Source organism: Ammospiza caudacuta, chromosome 2 (assembly GCF_027887145.1).
Source record: "Ammospiza caudacuta isolate bAmmCau1 chromosome 2, bAmmCau1.pri, whole genome shotgun sequence".
NCBI classification, from domain to species: domain Eukaryota; kingdom Metazoa; phylum Chordata; class Aves; order Passeriformes; family Passerellidae; genus Ammospiza; species Ammospiza caudacuta.
The window spans coordinates 27738805-27758143 of NC_080594.1; the positions used below are offsets into that span (position 1 = coordinate 27738805).

A 19339-nucleotide genomic window follows, 5' to 3' on the forward strand; every position below is an offset into this window, starting at 1 on the left:
CCTTCCATCACCTTCCTTGTTCTTCCCCTCCTGGGACTGCAGCCTTGAAACCAACCTCTATCTGTGTACACACATAAAATCATGCAATTTAACTAATTAAAAAAACCCAAACCAAACAAGGAGCTGAAGGCAAGTGCTGACTTCAGAGGAGTGCACTGCAGTTTTGTCTATGGCATTTCCTCCTGGCAGCCCCATGTCACATCTATTTCCAGCCAGCCTGCTCTCCTCATCCTCAGACACTGCACTGAAGGGGTCAGACTGCTCGAGCTGACACAACACCCTCAGCCCCAAGCCACTGGCCCCTGCCCCACGTGCACCTTGTCCCTCCAAGGAAGGTGAGGGAAGGGGTATCTTGGCCCACATTCCCCCTGTGGGCTGGAATGTCATCACTAGATATTATCAGAGAGGAGACAAGCCAGAGTATGCAAGGAAGGGAGGGGAAATGAAGAAACATTACCTCCTTTTCACGTTTATTTAATTTTTGTATTTTTTTGTATTTTTTTTTTTAAGATCACAGAAGAGCAGAGCATTCATACATGTAAAGAAACAGAAACGAGATAACAGAAGTTAAATACATTGAGAAAAGAAAAAATAAAAAGCTTCTTTTTTTTATTTCATCATTGAGTTTTGTTCATTTGTTTGTTGGGTTTAATTTTTTTGATTGGTTCCTTTACACACACACTTGCGCTTTTAAAATTTTCTTTCACAGAGCTAGTTTCAAAACCAAAACAATGGAAAAAATAAAATGGCCATTTTCTCGTTTCGTTAAAGAGAAGTTCAGCTCATGTCTACAGTGCTGGGGAAAAATATATATAAAGATATAGATATATATATATATTTATATGTATATAACACTGTTAATGAGGAGAGTTCTAACCACCCCACCGTGTAGCAAGAAGAAGGGACTGGACTTCATTCTCAAGGTCTAGAGGATGAATCTTGGCTCCAGCTGGGAAGGTTGAATGATTTTGGGAGGTGGCACCGTGGAGGCAAGTTTCTGCTCTGTGCCCCCTCCTCCCTTTCCTGGCACGCACGTGTGCCCCCGCAGGCACAGGCACAGGCACGGGCGTGCCCAGGCCCTCTCCTGGCTCCTCAGGAGGTCACAAGGAAGCTGTGTGTCCCAGGCAGGGCCACGGCCAGCAGCAGGGGGCTGAGCCCTGCCTGGCTGTGCGTGGTGGAGCGCGTGGGGAAGGAGCGCGCCCAGGAGCACTCCCGTAGCGTGTGCGCCGTGGAGCTGGCGGGCGTGTGCGTGTGAGCCGGTGTGTGCCCAAACGGCGAGCAAATGTCACAATTCTGGAGAAGGACAGCCCCGCCTGGGATGTGCTCTCCCCACTGGCTGGCTCCTAGGAAGGCCTTGTTCCTGGTCTCCACCCATGGCCCCTCTGTTACGGACAGAAACACCTACATGCCTTTCCTCAGGACACGGCTGGAGCCACCACACGTGGTGCCACACTGCTTTACTCACTGGGGCCCATTTTGCTGCATGGTGAGCATGCCCCGGGAGGCCAGGAGGGAGCTCCTGAAGCACCATGAGGACAGGCAGGGAAAGAAGGGCCCACCTGGGATGCAACCTCTGCCCCCTCCCCATCTGCGCTGCCCAAGGAGCCCTGCTGCTCGTGCAGCCCCCACCACCTGCGCTGCAGTCATGTCCCCCTGTCACTGCCCCCTCCTTCTCCACTCCTACCAGGCTTGCAGGGCCATTGGAGTTGCTGTGGCACCAGCTAACCCAAGCCTGCAGCAAGGGAAGGAGTCTCTGCTTCCCACCTGCCTGGGCTAATTAGGAGAGCTGTTCCTGCTGCCCAAGTACTGACTTGGAGATCTCCTTGCCTCACTCTATCACCCTGACCCACAGAGGTTCAGAGGACCATACGGATGTACTCTCACCAGGATGGGTTCTGCTCCCCGTTACAGCGAGTGAACCAACAAGCAAGCACCATATGTTGCCCTAATGGAAGCCAACCATTAGGCAAAATTTTGGGGGCTGTGGGAGCTGCCCAATCACTGTTCTAGCAAGTTACAAGAAGGAAAAGTGAAAGAGGTTTTAGTGGTGTGACACAGCTCTTAGTCAGCAGTCATGCAATTAAAAAAAATCATCTTCTGGGCATCCCACTGGAAATGAAGCCACTCTAAGATGAGCATTGAGAGGCCATGGTCTCCTCGCTGATGAACCTGAGAGTTCTGCGCATGGATGATGGACAGCACTCATCCCTACCCTTTTCCACTGGCATCACAGCTTGGAAATTGCCATCCAGCTTCTCCATCACTTCCCTGCCTCAAGTTTTGCTCTTCCCATAGGACAGTTTGCTCCTGGCATCCCAAACTCAAGAAGTTTTGTGTCCTCAAGTCAGAGAAGCAGTAAGATTGTGCACCATCAGGAGAGAGAGAAAGAGAGAGAGAAAGAGAGAGAACTGCTCACCCCCTGGCACCTCCTCTGTCATGCTGTCTTGGTCAGCCATCCCCCATGTCAGTTGCTACTTCACATCAAGCACCATGATGATTTGGGCTGCAGGTCAGTCTGCTTGGAGGAGAAGAAGCAGAGGTGTGAGGGGGTGGGAGGAGGAGAAGAGGTGTTTTCCTGTGCCCATAGATTCCCTCACCAGGGAAGGGCGAAGTGATGAAACACTACACAAAAATTGAGCTGAAATATCATCTGCTGGTGGGTCTGTGAAGGATTCTAGCATAACTCCTCCAACTTCCCAGATCCTCTTGTTTCATCAGGACTTTCTGCTGCTCCCCCAAATTCCTTCCAGATGTGTAGCTTCTACTCAGCCTGGAGACCACATGGCTTTTGATGGTGGCTTTGTCCATGCTGTGGGCTTGGACATTCAGAACAGGGTTGCTCAAACAGGTGGCTGGGGGCATGGTCTGGATGCACCTGGAACTAAGAAGAGCTGGTGGGGCTTGGATGTTCTTTGACCAAAAGTGGGTCAAGCAGCAGTGCACGAGCAATCTGCCCAAGTGGTGAACAGTCAGTGGTGTGAGAAAGATGTGCAGACAAAGACTAACTCTTGACACAATGCATGTCACCAATGAGATCTCCATGAATGGCACGTTCACATGCACTCGGGGTTAGCATGGGGCGACACAATTTCACCGGTGAAGAAAGCGGGTACGGGGGAGGAGGAGGAGGAGAGGGTGCATCACTGAGCCACGAGTGTGGGGCTGCAAACAAACAGAAATGAACACGACTGCCAGGATACAGGTGTCGGCCGGCCGGAGCATCCCACGTTGCCCTTCCCAGCCGTTCAGAGACAGGCGTTTGCTTCGTTTTCCATCTGACCAGGCACACGCTCCAAGCAACATGCTACAATCATGCATGGAGTCCATGTGGCTCGGGGTGGCTGCACTTCCCCTGCCCAGGTCCTTTCAGAAAGACTTGCCTTCACCCCTCCTCTCGGTCATCTGAAAAGGGTTAGAAATCTGCTAGCGATTATGGGGCCATATATGAAATCTAAGTTTGTGTTCCTCTGCTTTGACATTACCAGACATCTCATGTAACTCTTGTAATATTTACAAACCAGTAGAAGAAATACAATTTTTTTGCATTTTGTTCATATCTTTTTATAACACTAAATGTTAAAATCTCCATCAATCAAACACAATTACACTGACAAGCTCAAGGAACTGGTGTCCAATTCCAAACACCCACCTTCTCTGGTCCCCAACCAGCTGAGAGGCAGCAGGAAGCAAGAACACAGATTTTTGGGAGGTGATGGGAAAGATAGCAATGCAAACAGGGAAAAGAGATGATTAGGAGAAAGTTTCAGAGAGTAGGGCCTGAGACATGAGAAAAGCCATTGCAACATCTCCATCAGAGGATGGAGGCGAGAAAGAATGGGAAAAAGCATTAGACTTTGCCTGTGTTTCCTATATTCATCTAGGCTCACCTCTCAACAAGTGCTTTGAGCAGTTCCTCAAAGTTCAGGAGAGCTTGAGTTCAGGAGAAACAGGGGGATTTTTACGGCACCCTGTGAGCACACTGTAGCTCACAGGATTTGATTCTTGGAGAAAAGCAAGCTCCAACCTACCCACAATTTCCCTAGGAACAGACATTGCCAGGAGTGGGGTTCCCAGCACTTCTGCAGACAACAGGCATACTTGGTGTTGGTGGCTTTTCTCAGAGAGGTCTGCAATTAACTGGCTTTCACCCTGTTTCACAGCCATGCAACAGAGGCAAAGATCTGCCCAGGGCCCGCAGAAGAGACCAGATCCCAGCATTGGGGCTGAGGCCATTTCCCCCACTAATGGGCAGATGACTTAAAAAAATTGATTCCCTGCTTTTAGTGAGACATCTCCCTTTTAACCATATGCCTTGACATCCAAAAAAACATCCCCTCAAAACTCCTTTGAACCAAAACAGACATGAGATAATGAGGAGCTGGGATGCAATGACTGCCACCACACCACAAGGTCTGATGTGTGTGACCCCAGTGCCTAGGAGTGACCCCACGGTGACAAAAACACACGCAGAGAGCACATGGCACAGGTGCTACCATAGCAACCGGGCTGACATCAAAGAACCTAAAGTGGGCTTGACTCAGCCCTTAGGAGCAGCCTGTCACAGCAAGACATTGCAGGCTGCCCATCTTTTCCAACAAATAAATCCTGTGGCAATAAATCCAGGCATAGGTACAGCCCCAAGAAAGAGCACTGTGTGCTTTCCCTCGTGCCAGTGTGCAGGAAAGGGTGCAGCTCCCAGCCTGGCTTCTGGGACCAGGATCATCAGCTCACGGCTGTACCAGGGAAAGAGGAGGCCTGCTGCAGTAGAAAATCTGGACTTGTTACTAAGACTCTGAATTAGATGGCCCTCCTGAAAGTTAGGCACGAGGACTGGGACGTCTGAATGCTCTGAAGGATGCAGGGCATATTGTTTTGTGGGCTGACAGACTCCAGTCTCCAAGAGAGATGCCCAAGTCCCATCAATGACTGACAATTTTGGAAGAAGGGAGCCATCCCTGGATGCCTTGGGTGGATTTCAAGCACCAGTTGCCCACTTGCGACTTGCACCCTCTTGCAGGTATGGCTTTGGGGTCTGGAGGAACATAAATTACCACCATCCAATCCCACAGCAGCTCTTGCAATGGCCAAACTTCAGACTCTCATGTGTCTCTTTAATGAATCTCCTTGCACTTCTGGCGGCCTGGGAGGAGCCCCTGACTGCCTGCTTGATTGCGTTCCTGCTGCTGCTTGAGAGAGCTGAGCTCAGCAGCACCGGCAGAGCCGCAGTGCAAGGCACAGCCTTGCCGGACTGTGTCCGCCCAGCACAGGTGGGGATGGCTCGCAGCAGCAATTCCCATTTCCCTCCTGTCAGGGGACACCTGGGGGCATCCCCTTCTGCACACTGCAAGGCCAAGCTGTTTCCCCCTTGCCTGCCTGTGAGCACAGCTGCCAAGCATGCTGCCACTGGGCAAAGGCAGAGGAGCAAACTGGCTGCTGCTTGAGAGCCGAGTGGCTGAGCACCTGTAAAACACTCTGCTGTCCTGGGATGGTCACTCGACTTCACTGGGATAAATCAGGCTCTCCCCTGCACATCTCTCTCTCCAAAAAAGGCCTACCCAATCAACCCTGTGCTTTATCATCTTTGCTGCTGGTGGATACTATGGCTCATGATGGGCCAGGGACACAGGAATCTTCTCCCCGCTCCCCCCGCCCGCACACAGGCACTGCAGCCCCTGCTCACTCTGGCTCTTGCAGGAGACATTGTGCTGGTGTGGCAAATTCCAGCCACTGCCCACCATTTTCTCAGTCCTGTTTCTCACAGCTTTTTCTCGCTTCCTCACCTGGGAACCACTAAAGCCCTCTCTTCTTGGCACCTCTGTATGTGATTGTGCCACAGGGGAAGTGTGGGGCACTCTCCAGCAAAACCAGCACCCTTGAGATAAGAGAGGAGCAGGGGAAATGGTACTGCCCACTTCTTCGCTGCATCATTTTAGGCTCCTTCTTTGTAAGCCCAGGATTTTGGACCTGACATTTGTTTTATTTCTTACATTCACAGGTCCTGGACATTTTCTGATCCAATTTCTTTCAAATGTGGAATTTGCAGTGTGTTTTGTAATAGCGGTGTATACAGCACACACACACGCACACACACTCCCCCTTACACAGCCTACATTTCCTTTTATACTGGGGAGGACAGTAAGAACAAAAACAACAAAGCAAGAAAAAAGGGTATTGGCTCTATTTTTGCATGTCTACCAAAATGGTTAGGAATGACCGGATTGTGGTTTTCAGGTTGAGGTATTGTTCCTATGCACACTGTATCTAAAAGGAATGGCTGCTTGGTGACGTCCAAGGTCTCATCACTCACATCCCACCGGCCCAGCCTCCCATCCCCAGGAGGAATGGTGACTGCACTCTTCAGTCCATAGTGTTGTAGGCCAGTCCTGGTTTCTTCTGCTTGCTTGGACAATTGCACATGAGTGCACACCCCCATGCACGTGTGCAAGCACTCATGCATAACAAGAGCTGCTATGCTGGTACTTGGAGGCTGAGAGCCAAACAGGTTGGCAGTAGGAGAGGAGAAAAAGCCTAGACAACAGTGCAGACTGACTCTTGCAAGCAAGGTGGCCAGAAGACAAAAAGCCAGTGAGGACACAGGAGAGGGGACACAATGTGAACCTTTTGCAGCTGCCCCTCTCTCCTCACCCCTCCTCTCTGCCTAAGTGATCTCTCTGCATCTTGTCTCACACTTACAAGGCAGGACATTATCTACAACAGGATGAGCATATGTACACATGGGCTGTTCATTTTGCATGCTTAGAGAGAGCAAGAGAAAGAGAGAAAGAGGGAAGACGGAGCAAGAGCCACACATGCATGCACGCACGCACACAGGCATACACAGGAGAAAGAGAAAGACACCTGGTTGAATTAGGGGGGGGAAGGAAGAGGATTTTAAAAGAAAAAAAAAAGAAGTAGGCTTTCAGTAGAGTTGACACAGCTTTAGATTAGGCCTGTGGGGTGATGTTGCATGAAGGAGGGGACGGGAAATAAGGTGTTTAGCAAGGGCTGGGTGCACATGAGCGCAGGGTGAAGTGAAGAGAGGAAGGGGTTCTTCACAGGACACCAGTGTGCAGAGAGCTTCAGGTGACTTGCTCTGGTTTGTGGCTGTTATTTTTTTTCTTTTATATATTTTTTTTTTTTTAGATTTGTTTTTAAAAGTATGAACTGGCTGAGCATTAGCTCACAAAAATGACCCAGGGCATCCAAAAAGTTAAATGGCTATAGACACCGAAGCAAAGACCTCTTTCTGCAAAAGAAAGAAAGAGGAGGAAGGAAGGAAAGTGAGGGAGTATGGAAAAGAGGAAGGAGGAGAGAAAAGAAAAGGGATCTTCTTTTTGATTGGCTTTGCAAGTTTTGTTGGATTGTTTACATTGCAGCATCCTCTGGCGACACGATCCTTGCTGGTGCCCATTCTCTCCCTCGCTTCGTGTTGCCTCCTAGGCAGTCGATGACTTGACAGCCGGCTTTTCAGGTTTTGGATTAAATGTTGCTGAGTCTTCTTTGCTGTAATTTTTCCTCTCCCCCCTCTTCGCTCCTGAACACACAAAAGTTGTGAAAGAAACAGTCGTCTCTCTCTCTCTCCCCCCCTCTTTTTTCTCTCTCCCCTCTCTTCGCTCTGTCTCCTGTATAACGCATTTTGTTTTGTGTGTTGTTGTTGTTGTTGTTGTCGTGTTGTTTTTTTAATTATTATTAATATTATTATCTTAATTCTGATTTGTATTAACATTTGCTGAGTAGGCAGAGCAGGGATGCTGCCAGAAGCCACAGTGGGACGGCCAAACTCATGGAGCCGTTGTCTACTCTCCCTGTGCCGGGTCCTGCAGGGTGCGAGAAGGGAAAGAAAAGAAGACAAGGTTACATGAGGCTGAGTGAGATGGGTGTGACACAGGAACACAGTGCTTCAGCCCCAGGCTTTTCCTGCAGCGCTGGTTTTGGGCTGCAGGGCACAGCGTCCTTCCCACCTTGGTGAGCTCCCCTCCAGCCCAGCTACAGGCTGCTGCCTGCCAGCTCATCCACATCCTCCTTCCCGCAGCCCAACATTCCAATGACTTGTGGCTCTCCCTAAACACCCCCCACGCTGGAGGAACAGGGGCTGAAGCAAGTGGGAAGGCTCAGCCCTGGCTGCTGACCACATCCCAGCCCTTGCTGTGCCTCCAGCTGGGAGCTGCCGGCCTTTCAGTGCAAGATATGGTTCATCCCTTTGCAGATGCAGCCCCTCGTCACCACCCCCACACCTGCCCGCTCTGCCGCCTTCCCAGTGGTGACCTGAGATGCCAGGACTCCTTATAATTGTGCACAGTGGCCAGTACCTGTCTGCAGGCAAACACCAGCTCCACAGGAGCTGATTCATCACCGTGGTGCGATCAATAAACCTGGGCCCAACCAGCAGACACCTCCCCTCCCTCCCTCCCAGGGCTGCACCGTAATGAATTGTCTCTGAATCGGGGTGGAGGAAGGCTTGGCTGTGGCACTCACAGCCCTGTGGCACGACACCTGTGGGGTGAGGGTGCAGGGTATGCCAGGGAGGTTGATTTTTCATGAGGGCGGGAAGTGAAGTTGCACGTGTGCGCTGCGCATCCGCAGGCTCTGTCAGAGGGGGCAGGGAGGAGCGCGCTGCTGCAGCAACAAATAATGCAGCCTCGCTCCGGGAGCGTTAAACGCTAACACTCCTGACATCTTCTCATTCATCCTCTCATTTATGGGTTCCCTTTTCTGGATAGCTTTAATGGCAGTGATGCTGTTTTAAATTCACCCTGCAATCCCAAGCCTCGGCAGCCTATTCTTTATAGCTGATCAGGGAGGTGCACGTGGCTGTGGGTCTGTAAATGCAGGCTCAACCTGTGCATGTGCACACAAATGCTCATGTATGTATGCATGCACACACATGTATGTGTGCATTTATACGTATATGTGCCTGTAAGATGCTGGAGTGTGGAGATGGAGATGAGGTTTTTTGTTAGAACCGATCCTGCTGTGGAAAAAAGAAATCATGCTTCCTACCAAGAAAGGCTGTGATGGCAGAGGAGAGCAAAAAAAAAAAAAAAAAAAATTTAAAAAAAGCCCTGTTCAGGAGAGCTCCATGAGACTGAAGTACAACTGCTCCCTCAGAACCTGCAGAGATGAAGAGCCCTGCTCTCCTGGGTGGAGCACAGGTGCCACAGGCTTGCTCAGCAGGACAGTCACTTGTAAACTCAAGCTAGTGACTAAAAGGCAGCAAATCCAAGAGACATGTCTCCAGTATCCCTCAAATTCCATTGCACTTTCATTTGCCTGATTTCTTCCTAAGGTAGCTGACTAAAGTAGATTTTGTGCCCCAGTCCTATTCTTTTATTATTAACTAATTATGTGATGATTTGTGTGGAAAATTTATGTTCCATCTATGGCTTCTTTATTTCATCTAGTCCACATGCAACTTTTGTGGCTTGTCACACAAATCCTACAGCATTGGTTTTTTTACTTGCTTTATTTCCTCCCCTAAACTCAGGAACACATTTCAGTTCAGCTACGACTCCTACCTCACCTATGTTTCAGAAAAAGCATCTCTCACAGTCAAATAATGTTGTGGAGACTGTTTGGGAGCTTTTGCATCCCTTTTTGGCACAAAACATGACTCCTCTGGCCCAGTAAAAAAACAAGAGTACAGCACACCAGGCAGGGTGTATTGCCCACAAAAAACTTCACCTACCACATTTTTATTATCTGGCTTAAATACTATTTGTCTTAAAACATATTTAGACATGTACATAACATACTTGTGACAACCATTCCTCCTCTTTGCCACTTTTCTAGGGTGTCGTTGCAACCAGAGCAAGGGCATTTGCACCAGTGGTGGCAAGCACTGCACACCCAGCACAGCAGAGGCAAGGGGACATTTGCCCTTGGCTGGGTACTGCTGCCTTAATGCACCTAAATGCACGGATCAGAGTTTGTGAGCTTGGTGGGGACTGGGGGCAGAGGCATGGCATGGTGTGGTGGTGGTGTGGTGAAGAGATGAGCCTCTGCAATGTCTAGGTGTAAGAGAGGACACACAAAGACATGTGGTGGGATGGAGGACTTGGGAGAGGGTCACACCAGCTTCTGTTCTGCTTGAGCTTGTGTGCCTAAGTTTGAGGGCATTTGAAAAGCCAAATCCCCCATCTCCAGAGATGAAAAATGGTACATGTTCTTGTGGCTCCCTGTGTGTCCCAGTCAGATGGCTGTAGAAACCTCTCCATGTGCAGAACTGATCATCTCCTGTGCCACACCACAGGCTACACCAGCAGCTGCTCTCACCAGCAGGTATCAGGCACTCTGTTAGACTGACTGGGAGCACTGGGATCCAGTGTGGCCTCTGCACATAACCCTGGGGGCCACATGGAATCCCTGGGTTTTACAGCACATCTACCTAGAGTACATGCCATGGGTGCTGCATTTACTGTCACAAGTACTGTAAAAATGTGGGAAGCTTATAATTCTATCACAAAATAATGTTTTGGGGGACAACAGCTGCTCAAGTGTAATAAGAAAAAGAGTGAAAGTGCTGGAAAATAAAATGCTTGTCTTTGAGCGAGATTTTCTGCAGGAAATAGCATCTGGTTTCAATTCATTCTATCACTGTCACCTTCCCTTCCCAGGACACCTCAGGCTGTGCCAGCCCATGTTTGCATGATGACTTCTCCACGTGTGTGCAGGAGCAGCTGCTGCTGCGGGCTGTGCGTGCCCCTGCCCACCCACACGGCCTCGGGTGAGCCCCACGCTGGGGCACAGTGCCAGCCCCACGCTGGGGGACAGTGCCAGCCCCACGCTGGGAGCACAGTGCCAGCCCCATGCTGAGGGGCAGTGCCAGCCCCATGCTGGGGGACAGTGCCAGCCCCACGCTGGGGGACAGTGCCAGCCCCACGCTGAGGGGCAGTGCCAGCCCCACGCTGGGGGACAGTGCCAGCCCCACGCTGGGAGCACAGTGCCAGCCCCACGCTGGGGGGACACTGCCAGCCTCACGCTGGGGGGACAGTGCCAGCCCCACGCTGGGGGGACAGTGCCAGCCCCACGCTGGGAGCACAGTGCCAGCCCCACGCTGAGAGGCAGTGCCAGCCCCACGCTGGGGGGACAGTGCCAGCCCCACGCTGGGGCACAGTGCCAGCCCCACGCTGGGGGGACAGTGCCAGCCCCACGGCGGCCACGGGGTGCTGCAGAGCCCGCACACCTGAGCGCACCCCCCACCCGCACACCGCCCTCCCCAGCGCGCCCACCCCGCGGCACACGCGGACGGACACAGCTCCCCAGGCGTGCACAGCCACACCGCAGCCCCCACACAGAGCGCACAGACCCCCCACTATTCCACACCTCTGCAGCCCCACACAGAGCGCACAGACCCCCCATTATCGCCATCCCTGCAGCCCTCAGCGCAGAGGCCCCTCGCAAACCCCCGGCGCTGTAGCTCCCTCGCCATCCCCACACATCCCCTCGGCGTCGCGGTTCCACAACCCCCATGTCACATCCCCTACACATCCGGGTCCCGTAGCCCCCATGTCATATCCCCTCGCTATCCCCATGTCACACCCCCTCTCCATGCCCATGTCACACCCCCTCTCCATCCCCATGTCACACTTGTCACACCCCTCGCCATCCCCATGTCACATCCCCTCTCTATCCCGATGTCACACCCCCTGTCCATCCCCGTGTCACACCCCCTCCCCACGCCGATGTCTCACCCCCTCGCCACCCCGGCCCCGCAGCAGCCCGGGCCAGCCCGGTCTCCGGCGCCCTCTGGCGGCCGCCGCGCGGAGCCGCCCCCGCCGCTGGGGACCCGCAGAAAGCCCCACCTTGAAGGAGCCCCGGCTGCCCAACCCTGCTCCCTGTCCGCTGGCACCGGGATGGCGAGGGGCTGTGTCTGCGGTCTCCCGCTTCGGCAACCTTGAGCCTGTGCTCTGCGAATTTGCTGTAATATCCCGGGCTATTCGTCCTCCCACCCCGCCCCGGCAATTGGGCAGCACTGTCAAGTCCATGACCATGCAACAGCTCTGAATGAAGAGGAGGAAATTGGATTTCTGATGCTGATAAGCTAATATGAATATCTGGCAGAATTTCACAGCTAAACCCCTAAGGGACCCCAGACCCTAAATGCTGACCGAGTCCGATCCCATTAAACAAATCAAGAAGGAGCAGACTGAAAACTGTCAAGGGCAGAACAACTGCACTGCTCTTCTTTTCTCCAAAAGTGAGACATTTGGATACCTGGTGCAGAGGCAGCTGGAGCCCTGCCATGGTGCCCAATTGTGCTGCAACACAAGTGCATGGGACACTGCATCCTGTGTTTCCAAGGCTTTATTGGTGCCACACATTCAGCCTGGGTGATTTGCATTGGTGCCAGGGCACAAGGTAGCCTTGGCCAAGATTTAGAGAGCTGTAGTTCTCACATGGCTGAAGGGGACCATGTGCAGCCCCCATCCCACCCCTCTCCACAAGACAGCGTAACCCTAGCTGCATCCTTAAATTTAACAATGGGAAAAACAGCCATGCCATGGTGGCCTCACTGGTCCAGCCACACGTGCCTGTGTGCAACAGCCCAGGACAACAACCTGGCACAGAGAGGCTCCAGGCGATCCCCCTAACGCTTCTGGGAGAATTTCCACATACTTCTGAGTTAAGATGCAGAAGGGGTGGCGAGACCCTTCAATTTGGGATATCAGTAATTTCACCTAGTGCCTAACACTCCTGCATTCCATGCAGCATGGGGCAGAAGAGTTGCTGCAAGCCCTCACGTGCAAGGGGCTGCAAGCCAGCCTAGCCAAGGTTTCACTAGAGAGGACGTGGGGTGTGTGCTGCTGTACCAGGCTTGGCGTGGGATAGCTGTAGTGCTTGTGTGTGTGATGGTTCAACAACTGCTCCTACTGCCATGAATGGTGTAGGAAAAGACACAGAAAGAAGGATGGGAGGACTTGGATTAGATGGCAGAGGAAGATGAGAAAAGCATGGTGCTGCTTGCACTCAGAGCAAACCGCAGCCAGATTGCAAAGCCAAGAGCTGCTCTCATCCTCAAAAACAGCCTGAGGAACACAGCACAAGGAAAGACCTTTGCTGGGTCAGTCCAAGGGTCTTGTCTAATCTTCAGCCCTGTCCTCTGGGGGGGCTGGGTGGGGGCCAGCCATGGCATGTGGCCAGCATGGATCATACTGGCCTACCTCAGCTGCTTCAGAGTCATTATGAGCCAGAAGAAGCTGCACCCCTTTGGGATTAATTTCTTCTTCTGTGAACTTGTCTGGTCACTTCTGGACTGCCTGGAGCTTTCCATATCCACAGCCTCCCTCAGCTCCTTAAGAAGCACAGCAGCAGTCAGTTACCAGCAATCATATTGTGGCCCCACATTGAATTTGGGTGCTATGTTCTCCTGTGACTTTAGGACCTTGGCATTAACAGGTGGCCTGGCAGACCATCTGCTGTTAGTTGCTACCTGAACTGGCCAGATTAAAACTGTCTCAGTCACTCCTTGCCCTGCAGCCTCCTCTGCTGACTATGGGAGAGACAGGCTAAGGAAACTGCTCAGAGTGGGAATAATTCACTGCGGAGGCTTCAGATCTTCCCAGGAAAGGGAAAGATGACTATTTTTGTCATGAAAGTTTGCAACACACCCAGCTTCTGCAGCAGTGTCTGAGGTTGGAGGCCGCAGCCCTGGCAGCACTCCGTGGCTTGCTGCTGCTCGCTCCCCTTTTCCGGACCTGCTTGTTGGTCTGAGCGTCTCTGGGCACCACGTCCGTACCCGAACAGCTCTGCTGGAAACCCCACTTTTCCCTGCACTTCTGAGCCAGGCGGTCCCTGTGTCCCCGTGTCCCTGTGTCCCCGGTCCCTGTGTCCCTGTGTTCCCAGTCCCGGTGTCCCCGATCCCTGTGTCCCTGTGTTCCCGGTCTCGGCGTCCCTGTGTCCCCGGTCCCTGAGTCCCTGTGTCCCCGGTCCCTGTGTCCCCGTGTTCGTGTCCCCGATCCCTGTGTCCCTGTGTCCCCGGTCCCTGTGTCCCTGTGTCCCCGATCCCTGTGTCCCTGTGTCCCTATGTCCCTGTGTCCCTATGTCCCCGATCCCTGTGTCCCTGTGTTCCCGATCCCTGTATCCCTGTGTCCCTGTGTCCCTGTGTCCCTGTGTCCCTGTGTCCCTGTGTCCCCGGTCCCTGTGTCCCTATGTCCCTGTGTCCCTATGTCCCCGATCCCTGTGTCCCTGTGTTCCCGATCCCTGTATCCCTGTGTCCCTGTGTCCCTGTGTCCCCGGTCCCTGTGTCCCTGTGTCCCTGGGTCCCTGTGCCGCCACCGAAGCGCCGCCGCTTGCCCGCGAGGTGGCAGCCGAGGGACACCAAACCCGCCTCGCCATGCAGGCAGCCCCCGGGCTGGGAACGGCCCGGGAAACGCCGGGAATGACCCCCGGGCTAGGCTGCACACCCCCCGGGAAAACCCGGCTCCCACGGCACAGGGAAGGGGCCAGCCCTGCGCTCCGAGCCACCGCCCTGAGCCGGCCACGGACGGACACATGGACGTGGCACGTAATCTGGTCCCCACCAGCCCCCACAACCACTACATCTGCAGCCTCAGCAAAACCTCTTTGGAGGACACTTAAAAAGCAGGATATCTACCCACTATGGCAGCAGAAACCGAGGGTGCAGGGTGGTGGGTTTGCAACCCTCTCTACGTATTCTGCTTATTCTTGTGATGAATAAGAATAGGCCTCCAGCATGAAAATGGACCTGTTGCTGTGAGTCCAGAGAAGGCCATGAAGATTTCTCAGAGGGCTGGAGCACTTCTCCTATGAAGATAGGCTGAGAGAGTCAGAGTTGTTAAGTCTTGAGAAGAGAAGGCTCCATGAGACCTCACCGTGGTCTCCAGTACCTAAAAGGGGCTGACAAGGGCTGCAGAAGGACTTTTTGTAAGGGTGTGTAGTGATAGGACAAGAGTCTTACATTGAAAGAGGGTAGATTTAGATTGTATATAAGGAAGAAATACTTCACTATAAGAGCAGCAAGGCATTCACAGAAACTGTGGATATCCCATCCCTGGAAATGTTCAGTGCCAGATTAGATGGGATTTGAGCAACCTGGTCTAGTGAAAGGTGCCCTGCCTATAGCAGGGGATTTGAAACTAGATGGTCTTTAAGGTCCCTTCCAACCCAAGCCATCCTATTATTCTACTTCCCCCACACAGATACTCCCCTTCTGTCTCCACTCCCTCCAGCTCCTTTCTGTAACACCGGCAGCACCCTTGAAGGGGCCCATTAGAGAGGGGGATGGAGACTGTGCCATGACACCCAAGCCTCACTCAAGAAGCAAAGGAGGGCAGATGTGTAAATAAACCCACAAGTTTACCAGAGGCATGCCTCTGTCCTTCTGCAGGTCCTTCTGCACCATGATCATCACCAGCAGAAACTGAACCTGTTAGAGATTCCCAGCATAGACCTTTAAAAAAGATCATTTGACATGCAAGCAGAGAGCAGATACATTCCTAAAGGAAAAAAAAAAATCATCCACCCATCTATATGTCTCACATCCACATTTGCCAATCCCATCATCTGAGTAAACCAAAATGAAGGCAGAAGAAGAGACAGCGGGTGCCAGCTTTTCTCTTATTTACATTAACAAGACTCCAGAGCCTTACATATCAGCAGTTTGCTGATGGAAGACAGCCCACAGAGAAGGTTCAAAGGGCATCAGAGAGTTCCTGGCTCTTGATTTGCTTTGGGGAATCTCCCTTGGGATCCTGCCAGAGAGTGCAAGGTAAAAATCTGGTGTTTGAGGGTAATTGGTCCCTATGTGTTTCTGAATGGAAGAGAAGCCAGAAAGCAGCATGGGACGGGCTTGGAGAACTTGTCTGTGCTGGGAAGGAAGGGGTGATGATAAACCAAGTATAGCCAGCCTGCTGTTTTTCCAGGTGCTGTCCACTCTGAGAAGCTCTGGCCTCCATGTTGTTGATAAGCTGACTCTACTTACAATGAAGGCTGGAGTTCTGCTTCTTGAGCAAAAAATAGGATCAAAAATGAGGGGGGGAAGAACAAACCCCACCTCCAAAGCAGAAGGCACAAGGGAAAGAGGATGTGCATCATGCAGGTATCTCTATCAACTCACTCTCTGGGGCCTGTTGGGGTCTCAGGGTTTGCACTTGCCAGCTGCTCTGCAGGAAGCAATTTTTCCTAGTCTGTTGACTCTCTTGCCAGGGCTTCAGAAGATGAAATCTTTATTATCATGAAGGCTTAAAAGGGAGGAATACTGTTAATTCCATTTTCAAGGTCATACTTTGAAAGTTATTAATTTCTTTCTTCCAGGGCTTTGCACTCTACTCTGAGGCTTTAGGGATTACCAGCTTCTACTTACTAGGGTTCATTTGGGGCTTTTTTTCTTATTTCTTTCCTGCTCCTCCCCCCTCCTCTTAGAAGAAGACACTTTTTTTTCTTCCCTGTTCTCAGTGTTGAAGGTATTTTGCTCATTGCCTGCTCATTCCCCATTGTCACTACCAGTTCTGCTCCTGTAATTAAAACTTGACTGTGACTGCAGTGGCACTAGGCTGGTTTTCCTAGAGGTGCCAGTACCGCTGTGTAAGCTGGGGAGGATGCCCTCCAGCAATTCTCCAACAAGATTAAGGAAATGTCTCTGGTGTCTACCAATCTTTGCACTTGGTTTAATGTATTTCAGAATTTGCTCAAGCTTTTTTAGTTCTTCCCCATGTTTTGGAGCTCATTCATGGTGTACGAAGTACTCATCTATCATACCTCATGTCTTAGAGGAATGAAGATTCATTCTGTAATGCAGCTCACCCATCCTTCCCTAAGTTCTGAAGAATATCCCTGAAATTGTATTTCTCAGTGTCTTTCTGAGAAGGTCGTGGTGCTCAAGAGCCATCTGCTTACACCATTTATCCTGGAGCTGGTTTACAGTAATCCTAGTCTAAAATTGAACTGTTATCCTGACCAGTGAGATTGGTGGTGGATAGAAGACCACCTTTGTTTCAAGGTCACACAAATCTTTCATCATCAGATCTGTCTTGCATATATTAAAAGTTTCAGTGTTTTCTCATAGCTGAAGAAATTTTCTCCTACCCTTTTAATTTCCCTAGCAACTGAAAGTTTATTTAAAAAAAACAACCACCTCCCAAAACCCACCTTCCCCAGTGACTGATACAAAATCAGATACTTAAAACTGTATTGTCTTCAAATCACACATTAAAGACTCATTCTACAAGCAAAGAATAAAACAAATGAACAAACAAACAAACCAACCAAACAAAGCACACAGCACAGACTTTTTCAGGAGTCATTATGGGGAAGATCTGAGCTTTTTCTGCTTTTTGCTTTCCAAGGATAAAGAAATCCCTCTCCTGCTCATCTCTCAAGCACATGTGTAGGGCACAGCAGACCAAAGGTGATGCCAAGCACATAACCTAGTGTCTCAATAGAGGACAAACAGCATAGCCCCCCTCACCCAGAGCACGCACAGCCCTAAGAAGCAGGTTTGCTAATTGGAGGCTCTGGAACCTCTTGAAAAATTAATATTTTCATCAGTTTCATGTCTGTCTGTTTACTCACTTCATCCCTGCTATGGTTTTCTACAAGCTTTACTGGATATATGGCATAGGAAAGATTTGAGAGGCTATGGACAGAAATGAAGAGGTGGGGGATATGCATAGGGGTGACTGGAGCAGAAAAACAACTAAATTGGGGTGGAGAGTGGCCAGCATGCTTGAGGTTACTCTGGTAGTGAAATCCAGTCCTACTGCAGCCTCTGCTCTCCCTATCTTTCTCTAACATCTGCAGAGAAGTGTCCTCCCAGTCTATCCTTGAGATCTTCTTAGGGATATAATTCTCAGTATTTAAATGAATTAGAGATGTCATGACAGTCAAGCTGGGCCTAGGTGCTGGTATATGTCTCTAAAGTGTGGGGTCTAAGTAAATATTACCTTGTGTTCCCTGTAGTTCTCATCAAAATATGGAAGTGGCTGTGTGTGTGCAATCCCAGAGTGAGACTCCTGGTCACCTAACACCCTAACAGTGCAAGCATGGCTTTAATACCTGGCCCAGGCCTGGGAAAAGCCAGAGCAGGAAGCCATCATGGCTTCCCACAGCCCATTAAAAACCAGTATTAAAAAGGGAAAGTTAATACAGTTTACACAGGCTGCTGAGCAGGCCTTTAGCTGGATGAGTAGGAGCTACAGAAAAGATGCAGGAAGCTATTGCAGCTCCTCATTAGATGTTCTTGGGTGCCTGGAGATTGCTCAGTGTGTGTGGGCTGTGCCTCTGAGCACAGGGTAAGTACAGTGATGTGGCTGGGCAGTGTCACCAAGGGTCAGTGTGCCTGTGTGGCTGCAACACCCACTGGAGGGGCTGCCTGACCAGACCCTGCTGAAGCTGTGCTGGTCAGAGCTCATCCTTCTCCAGGGCCTGATCCCATGCTCCCACCCATGCATCCACTCCCCAGGCTGCAGAGGGACATGCAGGGGATGCTGGGGAAGGACCACGCACATTGCTCCTTGCTCACCTTGCCACGAGGCCTCTCCCTTTTGCAGGGGAGCTCTGCTGACAGACCTGCTCACCCATGGGAGGGAAGGCCTTCCAACAGCACTCTGCTTTTTTCTGCAAGCCTGATTTCTTTGGAATGGTTGGGTTTTATCCCCATGCACACCCTCCCTCTCTCCCAAATCCCACACCTCCCTTCTCATTTCTGGTTGTTTTTTGTTTTTAGAGAGAGCGCTTAGACAGCTGTATTAATCATGCAAGCCCAGCCATGTGTAATGTGCTTTATCAACAGCAGAGCAGACACTGAATGGCAGCGGGTTCACAAGCGGGCCCGGTGCACTGCCTGAGCTGGGAAGATAAACCTGCTGCTTCCCAAACCAACTTACCGTCATGGGTTAGTGAATGAGAGACTGTTCACTTGGGACAATAACCAGAGGGGAGGCCAGCTCCTTAGGCAAGGTTTACACTGGAAATGGAAGGGCTAAGAGGAGGAAGGTAGAAATTACTCTTTGGTCATTTTCTCATGGGTGTTGGAGGAGTTTTTGCGTGTGTGTAAGGATTAAATCAAGACAACAGTGGCAGTTCTTCATCCTCCTCTTTGCTGCCCTCCACAGTTCCAGTCAGCTAGTCAGCACAAAAAATAAGGAGAACAGGAGGGAGAGAGCAAAGGCTTAAGTACACCTGCTGTGCAGTGGGGATGGGTTGTCTTAGAGTCTCCAAAGGGGGAAGGTTCAGCTGATGGCTTCAGGAGCTCGTCTACATGCAGATGGTTTCAGGCTATGAGTGTCCTCTGGGCTGGGGATACCTGCCTCAGGAGGGTTAGAGCCTGCCCCAGCTCTGCTCTGCAGGGTACTCTGTCCATGCTACAACACTAACACTGTCA

General features: G+C 51.2%; 1 protein-coding gene across 2 annotated transcripts in view; it reads right to left on the reverse strand.

Moving 5' to 3' along the window:
- Positions 1 to 474: 474 nt before the first annotated feature.
- The window catches only part of LSAMP (limbic system associated membrane protein), a 303962-nt gene continuing 285097 nt past the window's right edge, over positions 475 to 19339 (reverse strand). For both annotated transcript variants that reach the window (XM_058824905.1, XM_058824904.1), the window contains one exon: positions 475 to 7817. In XM_058824905.1, the coding sequence (XP_058680888.1) occupies positions 7720 to 7817 (98 nt within the window). In that variant the 3' untranslated portion in view covers positions 475 to 7719. The remainder of the gene's footprint in view (positions 7818 to 19339) is intronic.